General features: G+C 55.0%; 1 protein-coding gene across 1 annotated transcript; it reads right to left on the minus strand.

The window, feature by feature from the left end:
• Positions 1-4,119: 4,119 nt before the first annotated feature.
• Positions 4,120-5,822, minus strand: SLC18A3 (solute carrier family 18 member A3; the record flags this gene model as incomplete). Its single annotated transcript, XM_079900441.1, has 1 exon — positions 4,120-5,822. The coding sequence occupies exon 1, from the start codon at positions 5,704-5,706 to the stop codon at positions 4,120-4,122; it is 1,587 nt and encodes a 528-aa protein (XP_079756567.1). The 5' UTR covers positions 5,707-5,822.
• Positions 5,823-17,890: the final 12,068 nt, after the last annotated feature.

The raw sequence follows: 17,890 nt of genomic DNA on the forward strand, positions 1-17,890 counted from the left end.
CCGGACCCTTCACTTCCCATAGCCTGGTACCCTGCCTCTGTCCTGTGAGGAGGCCAGAGCTGGGCAGTAGCGTTCACAGCCCTCCTTGTGGGCCTGGTCCCAAACTCCTGACCTCCAGACCAGTCCACACACTGACCACAGTGTCCTCTCATTCCAGATCCATGAGGGGTCACTGGCAGAGCACTTGCGTTGTTCCTGCCTGGGACCCGATAGATATGTGCTTTGCAGATTAAAACCTCTCTTTCCCACTAGACTGTGAGCTTCTCCAGGGCAAGACTACACCTGCCGTGTTCAGTGCTTCACCTCTGAGCCGTAGCCCTGTGCCTGGCATGGAGTAAAATCAGTGTTGGGTGGCTGAGTACAAGGAATGCACGCGCACACGAATGAATACAAGGTCCTCTAAGGCTCTGGGCTCCAGGAGACGCTCGAGGCTTATCAGAGACTGGCCTGTGGCCAAGGCAGGGAGGACCCTGCTGGATGGGCTGTGACTTAGGCAGTCTCTGGTCGGCTGGCTGCCAGTGTAGGTGGCATGAGAATGCTGAGGGAGATGGTACAGGCAAGTTAGGCAGCCCAGGCCCCTAGGGGTCCCCTGAATAGGCCTGTAAGGAGGTGGATTAATTCTGAAGGTACAGTAGAAGTGAGCCAGGCCAAGAGGGGCAAAAGCCAGTTTGTAAGGTTACTGGGGCCCAACCTCTAACCCTAAGCATAAGCCTGCATAAGCACCCACCCATGCTTTCCACTCATCCATCCCCTGTTCTCTCCCAAGAGCCTAAAGCTAAGACTTAGCCCCTTCTACCCCCAGGCAGACACAGTGGGAGAGAGGGGCTGGGTGCAAGGCACAGCTGACCCTAAGACACAGCATCCAGAAAGATGGATAATCCCGGTCCAGGGGTGGAGGGGCCTGGGGTTGCCTGGTAGTGCTGGGCAGAGAAGGGAGAGTCCTTGCGGGCACTGTGCCCCCAGCACTCGGGACTAGGTGGTCCCCAGACCGGCGAGCGCCCTGTAGCACAGGGGTTGCCACGACCCACTGCAAAGCAGAAGCAACGGCGTCCAGATGAGAGTCGACCCCAGAGCCACGGGAATTCTGAGGGGGCGAGTAGGGCAAGGGCAAGGTGGTAAGGGCCCTATAGACAATGCAGCCAATATCTCCTCTTGCTCTGGCCCCCAGCCAGCCCATAGCGGGAAGATACCAGTCAAGCCTCAGAGACCCCATGTCTCAGAGAGGCACAGGAGATGGAAGTAGGATGGTTTCATGGGTGCCACATGGGAGGGCTTTGTTCCTGTCGGCCAGCTGCTCTTCCTCACTGGCCCTTGGGCTGGCGCCTAAAGGGTGTATTTGTGTCGGTATCTTTCTTTGTCAGTTTGGTGCCCTCCACTCCACACTCCCACCAGCCTGGCTTCTGAAGCCTGCCTGGAGGGGGCTCTGCTTTGCCCTGGAAGCCGAAGCCCAGCTCAGCCCGGGCACCACAGGCTGCCCGTGTGCTCCAGGGGCTACCTGTCACCCGGCTTATACTTGCCACTTGCGCCCACGCCTGCACCCCATCTCCCGCCTCCGCGAGAGAGTCGGAGAGAGGCAGGTGCATGCCAGCACTTCAGGGGGTGGGAGTGAGACCTGCAGACCCTCCAACTGGGCACGGAAAGTGCAGACCTTGGCACTTAGCAGATGGGGGTTCAGAAGTGTGGACACACACGTGAAGCCGCGAAGCTGACAGTCAAGCCTGTCCAAGCCCTTTCCCCCAACTTCGCACCATCCAGCTCCCCGTCCCCTGCCCCCACTCTCGGTGGAGAAACACCAGAGCCACAGAAGCCCGCAGCCTCCTGGCCGTCCCCCGACGGCCGCTGCCCTTCGGGACTCGGAGGACTCCGCGGGTTCTGGGGCCTCCCGGCCCCGGCGCGGTCCCTGGACGGAGCCTCCCTGCGCTCCCGGCTCCCCGCGCTGTGCTCCGCCAGTCCAGCCCTACTCACCTGCTCTCCTCGTCTCTGCTGCCTCGGCCGCCGCTGCACCGCACCCAGCAGAACTAGGGGCTAGAATGTGAGCCGGAAGGGATTCGGGGGCGCGTCAGCAGTGCGGGGGTGGGGGCCACCGCCTCAGTCGGTGGCAGAGCCTCCGACGTCGCCGGGTCCCCAGGCCTCGCGACTGGCTGCGAGCGAGCCGGCCGCGCCAGTCGCCTCCCCTCTTTCCTCCTGTTCCTCCTCCCTCCCCTTTCTCCCTTTTCCTCCCTCCCCCCAGCCCCACCCCTACCTCTCACCCTCTCCATCCTTTGTCCCCCCCCCCTCCACCCCGCCTCACCACTCCGCTGCCTTCCGGGATCCCACCTCCCGGTCCCCATCCCGTGCTCTGACGGCTTCCCGGACGATCTCTAGCAAAGGCAGCGGAATCCAGGCCCGAGATGGGGGGTGCAGAACGTGGCCCCGCCCGTGCCCATCGCCCTCAGCTCAGCCTTCCCCAGTCCCTGCGCTCCCCTAACCCCTTTATCCTAGCCGCGGCTGCCTCTGCAGAACCCGGGGGAGGGTTGGGTCTGGGTAAATCTGTACCTCCCCACTGTCCAGGGCAGGCTCAAACCTTATTACAACTCCTTGTACAATATAATAATAATAATAATAAATAAAACAACCTGTTTATCGATCACTGCAGGTCCTTTTCTATTCCCACTCATCCCGGCTGGCACTACAGGGAATATGCAGGATACAGACCTGGGGATGCTTAGAGACACGCAGCCAGAGGCAGACATTCCTCCCAGACAATGCATTCCCCCCCACCCCATATAGATCCTTACACACGAACACACACAGACAGACTCACAAAGAGAGACCCTGCTCAGACAGACACACACACAGCCGGACACACAGAGTCAGAACAGACGTGCACACACCAGCAGTACAGACCCCCACAGACGTTGTCTAATACACAGGCGTACCCCAACACGGCGACCTCTCCATGCCGGAATCCGAGGACTCTGCAGCCTTCAGGAGGCCGCAGGTTGCAGGACTGGGAGTGGTGCACACACGCTGGTCTGGGACTCTGGGGACCCCCACTCAAGGTGGGGAGACTTCTCTGGCAGCCCTGGGTGCTTGCTTGCACTCAGGACCGGGTAGGGTGGGGTTGGTATCAGCTCTCACACTATCATTCTCTCCAGCCCTGACTCAAGCCCGTATAGCTGGAACACAGCGGACACATCGACAACTGTTCCTCCACTCCTCGTAGGATAGAGTCCAGTGGTCTAACGAACACACAATCACACGCACGCGTCTCGAGAAATCAAGCCCTTAAGGATGCAGCCGGTTTTTTTTCAGCTGCCCATAACAGTTCCACCCCTATTCTCTTTCGGAGACTGGACGGGACAGGTTGCCAGGCTCGAAGGGAAGGGAAGCTTGGGCGCCTAAGAGCTCTGTCTTAGACTCAGGGTGTGTCCTCAAGGGGCGGGACCAGCGCACCCGGAGGGAGAGGGTCCTCAGGCTCCCCCGGGCGGCGCCCTGGGGCGCTGCGCTAGGCCTGCGTGAGGGAGGGGCTGTCGCGGGCTGAGGCCGGCCTAGGCACCAGGGTGTTTGTGGGTGGGAGCCCTTGTTGAGTTTGCTTCTTTCGTATCTCCTTTTCCAGGTAGCAAAAGAGCAACAGGCTTCCTGCATGCCCGCTGGACTGAGACCCGGATTTGGGTTAGACCCATCTCACCCTCCCATTCTGCCCTGGCCCCTTGCCCGGCCGCCCACCCCATCAGTAAAGAGACTCGGTCTCGTACAGATATAGTTTATTGATTCGGCCCGGAGGCACCGCAGCGCAGCGGGCCAAGTTGGCACTGGGAGGAACGGAAGGAAGGACAAACAGGCACGGCTCTACATCGGGGAGCCCCGAGGTGGCGACCCGCGCGCCTCTTCGTCTTTGCCAGGAGCACATAAGTTCACGTGCCTCGGTGCTCCATGCCCCATTGGAGGAAAGGGAGGAGGACACAGAAAGGGTCATAAAGAGGGGACTCGGGCAGGGGAAATCAAGACAGAGGAGGGGCTGGGGTACTCGCTGCAGGAGGCGGGACCTGAGCCTGAGCTGGCCAGTGTGCTCACAGAGCAGCCACCTTGACCCGGGGGTGGGGAGTGGGCGGGTGGCCTGGAGGAGAAGCGGGGCTGCTAGCTGCGGGTGTAGTAGTCGTAGTCGTCCTCACATGCGTCAAAGGGGCCTGGCGGGCTGCGAGGCGCGCCTTCCCGGTCGGACAGAGGGCGCTCCCGCAGGCGCACAGCATCGTATAGACCCTGCGGTGGCTCATCCAGCAGCACATCGCGCTCGGAGCGGGAGCGCTTCAGGCGGCCCACGTTGCGCAGAAGCAGCAGGACGGGCGCATACAGCAGGTTGGCCAGGCCCATAACAAGGCTAAGCTGCTCAAAGCCAAGCGAGTGCACGATGTGGCCCGCCACTATGGGCCCGAGCGCATAGGCCACGCAATAGGATATGTCGGCAATGGCATAGACGCTGCCATAGACCGAGACGTGGCGCACGTCCACAAGAAAGGCGAGCGTGGGCAGCAGCGCCGTGTCCACCAGCGCAATGCCGAAGCAGAGGCCGCAGAGCGAGACCACTAGTGGTGCAAAGGAGCGGCAGGCGGGCACCAAGCACGAGCTGGCGCCTATCACTGCCAGCCCGAAGGCGCCGTACAGCCACTGCAGGTGGGGGTAGCGCGCTGCCAGTCGCACTGTGAGGTACACGCCTAGCACGTGCGGCACGAAGGCCGGCAGCCAGGCTATGCCTGCGTCCCACTCGGACGCCGCCATCGTGTGCTCCATCCACGTGGCGATGGTAGGCTCGAGAAAGGCGAGGGGGATGTTGCAGGTGGTGAGCGCCCCTGCCACCACGGCGATGTAGGGGTCCAGCATGAGGCGGTGGATAGGCGTGCCCACTGGCAGGTTGGCCCGCGCCCGCGCCGCGGCGGAGAAGGGCTTGGCCACGACCAGCAGCAACAGGGCGTCGAGCAGCGAAACCATGGCGAGCACCAGAAAGGGCGCGGTCTTGCCCACGAACTTGTGGAGGAACCCCCCGAAGGGCGGCGCCACTAGGCTTCCGAAGCTGATGAAGGCCAACGCCAAGCCCAGGGCACGACTGCGCTCCGGCTCCTCAGGATACTTGTCGGCGATCATGGCAATGCCAGACGTGTCCGCGAAGGCCGAGCCGAGACCCTGCAGGCTGCGCGCGGCGAAGAGCGTCGCGTAGTCCTCCGCAAAGGCAAACATCACTGTAGAGGCGAACAGTACGCCCAGGCCCATAAGCAGCGGCAAGTCATAGCTCATGCGGTCGATGAAGGTCCCGCTCAGGGGGTTCACCAGCAGCTGCAGGATGGCCTTGGAGGCAAACAGCACCCCGATCTTCACGTCCTCGTTGTCGGTGGGGTATTGGGGCTGCGCGGTAGACCTGTCCGGCATCGCGGCCGTCGAGGACTCAGAGGTGTTGACCGTGTCTGCACTGGCATTGGCCGGAGTGGGCGGCGGCAGGGTGGTCACACACACTTTGGAAGTCAGGGTGGGCTTCTCGCTGGCCGAGTGCACGTAGTAGGGCACGATGGGCACGATGACCATGTACAGCATGTTGTCCAGCAACAGCGCCACGCACACGATGACCAGCACCAGGCGCCGCTGCCGCCGGGGATCTTGCAGCGCCGCGCCCACCGCCTCCGACAGCTTGCTGGCTGCCGCCGGGGCCTGACCCGCCGGCGCCTCGGGTTCCATCACCCGCACCCCGCCGCTCTTCCGAGGACGCTTCGGCCGGGGCCGGGCGCGCGCGCCCTGCAGTGCAGAGACCAGGGCGCGGAACTTCGGGGAACCCTGCTCGCCGGGAAAGGCAAGGACCCTGTCCGGCGAGGCGCCGCCGCTGTCCGGAACCGAGCTCGGGACCCGCCGCCGCTGGGCTCAGGGGCGGTCAGGAAAGGCGGCCGTGCCAAGGCGCCGGAGCCGGAGACTGAGCGCTCTGAGGCTCGGGCGCGCAGGGAGCCACCCCCGCAGCGCTGAGAGGCCGCCTGAGCAGGCCGAGGGGCATGCTGCTGCCGCCCGCCCGCCGGCTCGCTCGCCCCGCCGCTCTCCCCTCCCCTCGCGTCGGCTCTTGCCTCCTCCGCCGCCGCCTACTCTTTTTTTCTTTTACACTCGGGGCTGTGACGCGGCGAGTCTCGGCCCCCGAGTGGTGCCCGGGCCACTTGCGTCGCTCATGCTAATGCGACGTCGGCGGGGCGGGGGCTGGGGGCGGGGCGCTGCCGGGAGGGGGTCCTCTCCCCAGATGCGCCAAGGCTGGAAGCCCCAGAAAGGGGTCTCGGTGCGGAAAGAGTCCTGGCCAAACCCCTGAGGATGGGTGCGCCGCGCGACAAGCGGGTTCTCCGCCCCAGCAGTTCTAGGACTCGTGGGGTCCGCGCCCGCTCTTCTCCCCACGGAGAGGGGCACACAGCGGCCGCTTTCCCCCGGCCCCGCGGGAGAGGGGGGCGCTAGGGGCTCCAGATCTCCGCCTTAGCCTGGATCTCAGCGCGCAGCGGGTAAGGAGTCCCCGAGGTGAGCCGCGGCTACGTCCATCTGTTCTCGCAGCTGGAATGTGGGGCAGTGACTGGAGGGGCGCCAACTACAGATCCCTCAACCCTTTCTCTGGCCCCGCCCCCTGGCCCCTTCCACGCCGGGGAGGGGAGGCGCATACTGCTGGACTGGGTTCCGACCGACCGGCCCTTCGGGAGAATGTCACAGCAGAGAACTCCAGACTAAGAGCATCTGGGGATTGAGGGGAGAAGTCGCTTCGTCCCCACCCGGGGCCCCCAATATCAGCTCTGCCCCGCCCACCCTACCGCTTTCCCCACCTCCTTCTCCTAACCAGTGCGCCCCCTTTCCGTTTTAACTGTCCGGGTCCGGCAGCTCCGCCTCTTCTCCCTTCCCGCCTCCTCACTCCCTCCCCGTTCTAACTCCTCCCAGGCAGTCTCGTCTTCGCACTACACCAAGCCCTCCCTCCGCTCCTGCGAGGTCCCGCCCCCTTCCCAACCCCACCCCCACCTCCAATCTCCAGAGCTGCCTCCAAGTCCCGGGTGGGCTCAGGGAGTGATGTGGCGGGGTCTACGCCTGGAGCCGTAAGAGACCCCGCGTGGGCGCCGAAACCATTTCCTGGGCAGGATCCAGCAGCTTTGCTCTCAGCAGAGGTTCAAGGGGGGGCTCACCTTAAGAGGGCCACACCCGCTGAGACGCCCCGTTCTCAGAAGACAAGGTGAGCCGCCCTGGCTTTGCGCTGGGCCTAATGCGTCCCCAGCGTTGACCATGGATGGCACATCGAGTCCATGTTCTGGTCTGCGGACTGGCCCGAGAGAGGCTCTGAGGCAGTGGAGGCTGGGAGATTTGTGCTGTTGAGATTACAGTTTGTCCCTTTCTTCCAGAGTCAGAGAGGATTCTTCCCATCCTTCTGGCCTCAAAAGCAAACTACCATTAGACACCGCTTCTTCCCTTACGGTGCTCCCCACCCCGAAGGAGGCATCCTGATACAGTGGAAAGAACTTGGGCTTTAGAGGCAGAGGACTGAGATGGCTCCTGGCTCTGCCACCTACTAGTTAGGGCGCCTGGGAGGAAGGGGGGGAATCACTTCACCTCTCTATCCCTCAGCTTCTTTATCTGTAAAATGGATAATAGTACCCACAGCTTAGGGTGCCTGGCACACAGTAAGAGCAATGTAAGTGGCTGCTGTGGTTATTATTATCATCTGTAAGATGTGTCGTTTTATCTTCATTTTACAGCTGTGGGTCTGGTAAAGAGCAGATAAAAGTTTCAGGGGTGCCCTGGCTTCCTGGCTTGCCCCGCTGGTTAAGCAGGCGTTATCATTCCAGGCTGTGCCTTGGCTGGTGAGACGCCCAGAAGGCATTGGAAAGTTGGCTTCTGTCCCTGAGATAGCTGTCGGATGAGGTGATGGAGACCAGCACGCCAGGGTGAGAGGCAGCAGCCTTGCCACCATTGCCCAATCTCTCCACCCACCCAGACACCTCAGGGAAGGAGAAGAAACTTCCACTTAAGGAGTTGCCAACACCTGCTCTGAAGTGGCCAAACTGTCCTCTGTCTGAGGGAGGGAAAAAGTTCCAGTATGGGGACAGGCCTGGCTCTGGGTGACCTTGGGCAAGTCACAGCCTTGGTCTCTGTTAAGTAAGGGATTAGGGGACTCCTAACTCGCTGCAGCTCTCAGCAGGAAATGGGTGCTGTAGAAGGGCTCCGTTGGGCGAGATAATGATTTTAAATTTTATTTGAAGGCCCTTAGTCAGTACACACCCTCTCCAGCTCATTGCAGTCTTTCTCCAGCTGGCTGCACAAATTTACATCACCTGCCTCACACTCTGGTCTTTTGAGTTAGAGACCTCTGGTTCCTTCGGACTCTCCCATTAAGAGGCTTTTAAAGGGACAGTCTTCCCACCTACTGAGCAATTATCATGTATGCATATGTTGTTTGCCTTATCTGATTTGAAAGAGGGGGGTTGGAATTTAAGGCAGAAGTCTTCTGTCTCGTGGCTAAAGAACAGTGGAATCTTAGAGAAGAGAAACTTTCCCAGGGCCTTCAAGATGCAGATCCCTTCTTCCAGCTCTCTGGCCCACAGAATTCATGGCTGTTCCTGAGCATGAAGGCAAGTTATCTCTGGGCTCATGCCTAATTCTCCAGTCCTCTGTTCCCCTATGGCAGGAAACAGGTTCGTTTATTAAGCACATCTCTGTGCCAGAGGTGTTGTGTGTGCTGCTTTATTTAATTCTCACTCAATCCTGGTTCAGTGTAGGTGCTATTTCCCCTGTCTTATTGATGAGGAAGTTGGGCATGGAGAAGCTGGGGCACTTGCCTGAGATTCCAGCAGTAGAGCCTAAATTTAAACCCAGGCCATGGGGACCAGTCCTGTTGTCCTCATGCTGCTTCCCTGTTCCTTGTGCCTCATCATGCCTCTGCTGCTCTTTGTGCAAGGTGACCACACCCTCCCTGTCGGTGCCAAGGAGAGGGGCGGATGAAGATCCATGGAAGGAAAAGAGGCCAGGATGGACGGATGCCTCCCTCCAAAGCAGCAGCCCTCCACACAAAACTCACCAGGACATCCCCCCCAAAACACACACACACACACACACACACACACACACACACACACACACACACACACACACACCCCAGACTTCACCCAGGCAGGCAGGCAGGCAGGCAGGAAAGAAGGAAGGAAGGAAGAAAGGTGGTCCAGGACCAGCTCCTTAAGGAAGCTCCAGGGACACTAAATTCCCTCACCCTCCCACTTCCAGCTTAGAAGGCAACCCCCCACCTGTGCATCAGCAGCCCCAAGGACTAGGGTGGAGGAGTTGGCAGCAGGCCAGGACGCCTTGCCTCAGCAAAAAGCTGAGCCTTGGCAGGAGGGGAACAACCGCTATTCTGGCCCTGGCCTGCAGGGAGCTGTCCAGGGTGCTGGTACAGGCTTTGCCACTTGCCAACCAGCCTCCCTCAAGGGCCCTGACCCTCCATCTTCCTGCACCTGTGGCTTCCTCTTCACCAGAACTCTTGGTAAATTCCTTCCCAGAGAGTCCTCTATCTGAGCATAACTCGCAGGCAAAAGGGAACTTCCCATCCAATTCTGTTGGAGAAAATGAAAGCAATTTTTTCTCTCTTTTCTCAACCAGATGTAGTAACTATTACTAGAGAGTACATATCTAGTAAGTGGAATGAGTAAAGCAAGGAACTTATTTATAAGACACATAGATGTGTTTATAAAGTGCCAGGCACCGTTCTAAGCATTTTATAAACATTAATTCACTTATCCTTTATCAACCTTCATACTACCTTTTTGCAGGTAAGGACGCCAAGGTATAGAAATTCATCCACAGTCAGAGAGCTCTCAAGTGGTGGAGACAGACTTCATATGCAGGCTAGCCCCAGCATCCAGCTCTCAGCCACCGTGCTATCCTGCTCCAGGACGAATGAAGATTATGAGGTGACTTACTTGAAAGTATCTAGCTCAATGCCTGACACTTAGTGGGAGCTTAATTATTATTGCTTTGTATGAATAGAGACAGGTTGATGATTTCTGGCTGACAATCTTCCTTCTCATTTTATCCATTGCCTACAGTTGTGACCTCAATCTGCTAGAAAAACAAAAAATTTTTCTACACCGGACTAGTGCCATAGTGGAGCTTGCTGGGGACTCGGGGAGTCCCGGTATGTGGCAGCTTAGGGGGGGGGGGGTGGAAGGATAGCCATCTTGCACCTGTGCCTGGGTGAGGTCTGGTGTGTGTGTGTGTGTGTATCTGGGGGGGTCCTGGGGGAGTTGTGTATGGAGGGGGACTGCTTTGGAGGGAGGCATCAGTCCATCATGGCCTCTTTTCTGAGAAGGTCATGGACTGGGTCAATTCCAGGGCCTTGCCATTTGTTGCTTCACTGAGACATCTGGTCCCAGAGACGGGAAATGGCCATGTATCTGTGGAGAAGCAGGTTGTTGGTGGTAGTGGCAGTCTGTGGGCAGGGCACCTGCTCTTGATTTATTATTTCTTTGTCTCCCAGAAAGCACTTGAGTGCCGGCTTCGTTCCAATGAGGCCCATGAGCCTCTCTGGATTCCAATACTGGGAGGGAGGGTGCAGTTTACCCAGCCCTCGCCGACCCCTCCCTTGTGTGCTTCCTCGGCGGGGGGGCCTCAGGGCCTCAGCATCACTTAATTAATTTAGGTTTCCCCAGCCACATATTTCCAGATTCAAAGGAACAGAGCGGCCCTGTCAGCCTTTCCCGGAAGCCTGTGAGTCTGGTGGCTGGAAGCCAGAAGGGCTACGTGCCTGCCTGCCTGCCCTTGGCCAGCCTGTCCTTAGGGGCCAGACTTGCCTTATGCACAGCATGGCTGGGCTCCAATGGGAAAAGAAGGAGACTGCAGCTTCTGCACTGTGTGTGGGACTTACAGCTCCTCTGTACAGCTCCCAGAGAAGGGGCGGCCTCTACCCGCTTTCCTGTAAATCACTGAGTGGAAGCAGAGCCTCAAAATTCCCTTTGTCTCTGCTCCCCCCACTCACTTCCCACCCCAATCGAATGAGTTTCTCAGGTGCATCTCCCCCCTCCATCAAGACCACCCCTGCCCCTGGCGCAGACTGCGCGTCTTCCTTTGCACTGGGGCAGTCAATTACATTCCAACTTGTCCTTTGCCTCCTGACCTGGCCAACCCACTCCTGCACAGATGCCAAACTTCTCTCCTCTGTAAAGTTTCAGGCACGTTCTCAGGGACCAACATACCTTGCAGGGGCCCCTGATGCCTGGGACTAGGGTCTATCTTCTTCTCCCAGCCTCATGGCTTTCCACAACCTGCCCCCCACCTCCCATTCTCCCTGTCTTCCCTAATGGCCACAGGAGCTCCCACCTCTGCGCTTTTTTAAAAATTAAATTTTATTTTTTTATACAGCAGGTTATTATTAGTTATCTATTTTACACATATTCGTGTATATATGTCAATCCCAATCTCCCAATTCATCACACCACCACCCCCAACCCCGCTTCCCCCCTGGGTGTCCATACGTTTGTTCTCTACATCTGTGTCTTTATTTCTGCCTTGCAAACTGGTTCATCTGTACCATTTTTTCTAGATTCCACATATATGTGATAATATACAATATTTGTTTTTCTCTTTCTGACTTACTGCACTCTGTATGACAGTCTCTAGGTCCATCCACATCTCTACAAATGACCCAATTTCATTCCCTTTAAGGCTAATATTCCACTGTATATATGTACCACATCTTCTTTATCCGTGCGTCTGTTGAAGAGCATTTAGGTTGCTTCCATGACCTGGCTATTGTAAATAGTGCTGCAATGAACATTAGGGTGCATGTGTCTTTTTGAATTGTGGTTTTCTCTGGGTTTATGCCCAGTAGTGGGATTGCTGGGTCCCACTTTGAATGGGAAGTTCTCTTGGCCCATGCCCAGCTTTGCCTCTCCTTGGTTGCCATACCTTCCTGATCCCTGAAATAATGTGAATAACCTCCCTTTCCTCCCAGCATGAATCCCCTTGCGTTATCTACTCCCCATCAGGAGTTAATCCCACGTGGTGGTGGACCTGTTCCCCCACACCAGCCTGCGAGCTCCTTGAAGGCAGGATCTGCGTCCGGGTGTCTAATAACAAGATTTTGCTTCTTATGCATTCTGCAGAGCACTGGCCATAAAACTGCAGAGGAGCTGATGTGTCAGTGGTTTTGAAATCCATCTCTACATTTATTAAAATGAAAATTAATCACATGAGTAGTACATAAATAGAAATTGCTCACAGAGATTGCTCATAGAAATTAGGGCATTATAAATGTTTCTTTCTGGCCCCCAACCCTGGTCCCTTCTGTTACCTCTCAGACTACCACTGTTCCTGTTTTTAGCATGTATTTTCCAAGCCCTTGCTAAACGCTCTCCATACATATCTATGAACCCATATAAAATGTAACATAAGCAGCCTCTGTGTTTACATAAGTATATTTTTACATAAATGTTGTTATATATGTATCATTCTGCAGTTCTCTCCTTTTCCACTCAACAATGTATCCACTTTAGTCTATACAGAAACAGCACGATTTTCTTAGCTGTTGCACATTATTTTTTGTTATGAGCAGACCCCAGAGTTTACAGCTATTTCCTTAGGTGGCCATTTGGGTTATGTCTAATTTTTAGGTGTGACAATGTTGCAATGAATCTCCTTGTGTTGTATGGAGGCGCTTCCCCCAGAGATACACCAAAACTTGGTAGATCCCACCAATCTGTGTGCTTTTTAAATTTGAAAAGAAATTTCTAAATTGCCCTCCAAAGTGACTGCATAAGTGTATACCCTCACAAAACAGAGGACACAGTCCTAAATATCCTTGCTAACACTTGCTCTTCCTTTTTCCCTTTTGTCAATCTGATGGGAGAAAAATGGTGTTCATTATTGTTTTAATTATATTATTGTTTTAATTGGCTGACTACCTTTTCATATGTGTATTAGCCATTTGCATTTTCTTTTTTGTAAATTGCTGCTACTTTCTTTCCCCATTTTTCTATTAGATTCTTTGTCTTTTTTCTTCCTGAGTTGTAGTAATTCTCATTAAATAGAATATCATCATTTAATAGACTAACATCATTAAATAAAATATCTTTGCCCTGGACATGTCCATTGTGGCTAAAACTGGTGTTCCTTCTTCACTACTAGAATTTATCAGTTATACGTATTGGGCAGGATAAATTAGAGTGGATGTGGTGAAGTGGACACACCAATTAAAACCCTTCAGAACCTCTTCACCATCAATGGGAAAGAGTCCAAATGCTTTAGCTTGACATGAAGGGTCCTCTATAACTCATCTACCTCTATGGTCTCAGTATGAGGCCTGGGTTTGATTCCTATTCCATCACCTGTCTAACCTTAAGCAAATTTTCTTCAATTCTCTGGATCTAGTTTCCATCATTTAAAAAACTGTACAGAGTTGTCTCTCCTCTGCAAGTTTCTAACTCTCTGACCTTGTGAAAAATTACTTAACCTCTCCAAACCTTACTTACACATTAGTAAAATGGGTGCATTGACAATGCCTCACAGGGTTTGGTATTGTTGGAATGAAATTCCTTGTGAAGTAAGTTGATGCTGTTGTTAATTATACCTCTCCCTAGCCACCTAGGTGACTTCTCATCTTTTACGATAAAATCAAGCCTCTTTGTCCCACCTTCCAAATAAAACTGATTTCTCCTTCCCTTGGATCAGTTCCATGCGTCTATCACTGTACTTGTCATACTGTATCATGAGGATGTGTTCATGTGTCTGTTTCCTCTACCAGGGTGTGTGTCCTTGCAGGAAGTATCTAAGGTGGCTGGGTTGCGCTCAGCACCTGGTACACACCACACCCAATAGATGACTGTGCAATGGAAGAACAGGACTGTTTATCTCTTTTGAAAAGGATAGACTTTCTCATTGTGCCAAAATTCTGTTGAGCCTGGAATGGACAGGGGAACACTTAGAGAAAAGCTTACGTGTTCCTGAAAAATACCCCAGATATACCCTGGGGATAGCCAGGAAACATGTTTGCTTTAAGGCACATTGACAATGCAGGCTTGCTGAAAAGCTTCCCTGGTTGACCGGTTCCGTAGGCAAAAGATAGTTAAGGGAAACTCTGTATTTTACATTCGGAGTTGGTTCTGTTGGGAAAACCAAGAAGATCTATGAAGGCTGCCAGCCAGCTCTCCTGGTTTTGGAGGCTCGTCTTGATTCAAAAAGTGAGCACTGATCAGTCAGAGTCACTTCGATTGTCAGACCCGAAAAGTGTAGGTTTGAGGCAGGGAAATCTTGGGGGCCAGCAGGAGGGAGGGCAGAGGATTACTCCGGAAGGATGTTCCTTGCAGATGCAGGGCCTGCATACTGTGTACCCCCCACCCCCAGGCTCCAAGTCATTGGGGAGGGACGGGTCTGAGTTGTGAACATGGGTCTGGAGAGGGCAGCGGTGCTACAGACTCAGCCCCGTTTCCCTGACTTGTGTGTAAGTGGCTAGAAGTTGGTCCTTTCTCAGGCTGCCTGCCAGCACCTTCTCTAGGCATGTCTGTGATGTAAGAGAGGTCAGCAAGGAGTCCTAGTGTGACCCCTGGCCCTGTGCCAGACACAGTGGCAGGCTTTTACCATTATTAGCTTTCAATATCATAACACCCCTGTGAGCTAAGTGTTCTTCTGGGCTGGCCCCATTGTATAAATTGGCAATGCAGGGGCTTGAGTAATGTGGCATGGTCACAGGGCTGTCTGACTCATGCCCATGGGTTTATCCATTTGGCCTTGTGACTTCTGTGCTTTTGGGGGCCGTGGAATTCCTCTGTGACCTCCAGAGCCCTGCTCTTTCCCCCTGACCTGTGTGCAGGGTCATAGTTGCCATCCTCCCCTGGATGCTGGGGACCACACAGCCCCAGATACAGAGGCTGTACCTGACTCCTCCTTCTCCAGACGTTCTGACCTCTGTCCTTATTATCTCATGCTAGGGCTCTTGCAGTAGCTTTGTGGCAGATCCCCCGCCTTCAGTATTGCCACTAGCTCCTGACCCCCCAAACTGCTCTCACAGTCAACGTTTTACAACATAAATCGTCCCCATAGTAGGCACTCGATAGATATTTATTAAATCGGTCATCCTGCTTTAAATTCCCATTGCCTAGGGTCGAACTCAAAAGGTAACCTTGGCTTTCAAGGCCCTCGGTGTGTGACTCCAGCCCCTCCCCGTGCTGCCTCTCTTGGCACGGCTGGCCACACATGCACAGCTGCCTGTCCAGGACACCAGGGTCTGACATGCCATGTCGTGTTGGCATCCACGTTTTCTTTCCCAGCAGAATAAGTTACTCACCACTGGGAGCATCCTGGCCCACGTGCACACACCTCAAACCTAGCACTTGCAGGGTGGCTTCCAGGCTTGGATTGCATGTCTTCCCTCCCACCTTGACCTGTATTTAATCCATCTAACATCTCCAAAGCCCACAATGGTGCCTCACAGGCAGAAAAACATCTGGGGATGGTTTGTGCCACATGCACGTACAGATGTGTGTATCGATACCTCTGAAGTGAGACATGATCTTGTTTCCACTATATTTATGTTGAATGCTGGTCATAACCCACTAACCTGGATTTATAACCAGAAAATCGTTGGTGACTTGCAGCTTGTAAAGCGTGGCGCTGGCTCACTTCTTCCTGAAAACGGCTTTATCATGTTGATACTATGATTCTCTCCCATGTATTATCTGATGACTCTGAGATACAGAGAGATGAAATAACTCACTCGCGGTCACACAGCCAGGGAGAAACAGAGCCAGGGTTTGAATCTAGGTGGCCCCAAAGCCCATGCTCCCAACGCCCACAAATGTGGCTTTGATGATTGATCGGGACTCGAGGTTCTAGTAGGACAAGAGGCCACAGTGAGCCCTGCTGCAGAGGTGGCTCCCAGCTCCCTACACACCCTTCGGATGTGGACAGAAGGAAAAAAAGCTGGAGTGATCTCCTCCCTCCGAGGTCGAGCTATGGCTGTACCTCCAGGGGTGAGGGGGCAGTTAGCTTGTGCTGAAGTGCGGATATCGGGATCTGGGACCAGGGAGAGCAGGGTGTGAGGGAGGGCTGGTGGACATGTGAACAGGGCTGCGAAGCACACAGCTGACTGCAGGACAGCGGTGCCCCTGGTCCTGCCCGTGATTGTGCACCGACAACAGCCAATGCTTCTCATGCACGAGCCGTGACCCTCCCAGATCTGTCACCACTGTGTCCCCAGCACCTGGCGCCGTGATTGTGGAGCAAACAAACAAAAAGTGGCTTTTTTTTTTTTGGAGGCATTTGTGGGGAGGAAAGTGAGCGGAGCTCTGACCCTTTCTTGTTGAGGCACAAAGATATTAAAGTACAACTGAAGAACTTTGGGGGCCCGCGCTGTGGACATGTGACAAGATGGGGCCCTGAGACGAAGAAAGTCTAGGTTACTAAGCTGGGGATTCCAACCCCCAAGCTTCTCGTGATGTCGTGGGAGGTTCTGGAGAAAAACCTTTTACCTTGATGAAAAGAACTGGCCCCCTGGGGCACAGGAAGGTGGCCCAGAACACCTCTGACTGACACTAACTCTGGCCATCCCGACCACCTGGGTCAAGTTCCATAGTGAGTCCTGATTCAGAGCTGTCTAGGTGCAGGAGGGGAATCCCCTGCATATCCCTGGAGCTCCAGATGGTGACATGGACAGGGACACAGAGACTTCATAGCCAGAGACATGAATGCAGGTGTGCGGAGACCTCTCCCCACATGGGCGTGCAGCCAGGGCCCCCGACTGTGGGGAAGATGATGTGACTCAGTTGAAAGCATGATAAGCTTTGTATCAAGAAACTAACCAGAGCACTGTTTGCCCAGGCAATTAACATGCTATTAATTACACTCCATTTAAAGCTAGTTTCAGAACGAATTCTTGATGACACGTGTGTGCACCCCTCGTAAGGAATGTGCCTGTCTCCTCTGGGCTGTGAGGCCTCAGCCGGGGGCTGGACCATTGGCAGGTTCCATGACTGTCCAGGCTGGTACAGGATGGACTGTCCATGGGTTTGTAAATGAATAAGTGACAGGTGGATTGGCACCATGTCTTCCCGTGAACTTCTCAGATGCCATCTGGTAGCAGACAGCATGGCCTGGAACGTTCGTCTCGTCTGACCCCAGATATTGAGCAAATTCCAGCCTCCCTTGTGGAGTGTTTAGTCTGCACAGTTGATGGGCTCAGGAAGCCTCTGTCCTTCCTCTAGTGACGGGAAGGAGCGGGTGGGGTGGGCACACCCTGACCCACGCGGTGCGGGGGCAGGAGACCAATGTCACACTTTGAGGCAGGGGTTCCAGGTGGGAAGCCAGGTCAGGGGGCCGTGGGTAAGCGGTAGGGTGTGCTGGGGTGCAGAGCCCTGGGACCGGGGGGGGGGGGCAGTGTGCCAGGGCCCCAGGGAGCCAACTGGCTTTTCATGGCTAATTGAAGGGCGCAATATAAAGATCCCCATGTTTGGGATTTTTCTCAAGGATACAGTCCCGGATGTGGAATGACTGGTCCAAACGGTAGGACAATCTTTATGTCTCAACTCATACAGCCAAACGGCTTTCTAAAAGCATGATGTGGCCTCCATTCCCACTATCAGGGTGCCTCTTTTCACCCTGACAACACCCAGGTTTATTACCTTAAAAGACTAACAAGCTAACCTGGGAACTCTGTCATCTTGTTTAATTACTGTCCTTTGATGATTAGATGTCGGCCTCCTGCCCTCCTGGCGGCCTCCAGGCACTCTAGACCCCACCCTCGCCAAAGCTGGCAGGTCCTCTGTGTGCCTGCTCTACCCGCCTCAGGTCCTTTGCACCTGCTCTCCCCTCTGCCTGGAAAGTAATCCATCTGCATGTCTCATTCCCTCATCTTTCTCCCATCCGCACTTATTAATGAAGG

This window comes from Stenella coeruleoalba, assembly GCF_951394435.1.
Source record: "Stenella coeruleoalba genome assembly, chromosome: 16".
NCBI lineage: Eukaryota > Metazoa > Chordata > Mammalia > Artiodactyla > Delphinidae > Stenella > Stenella coeruleoalba.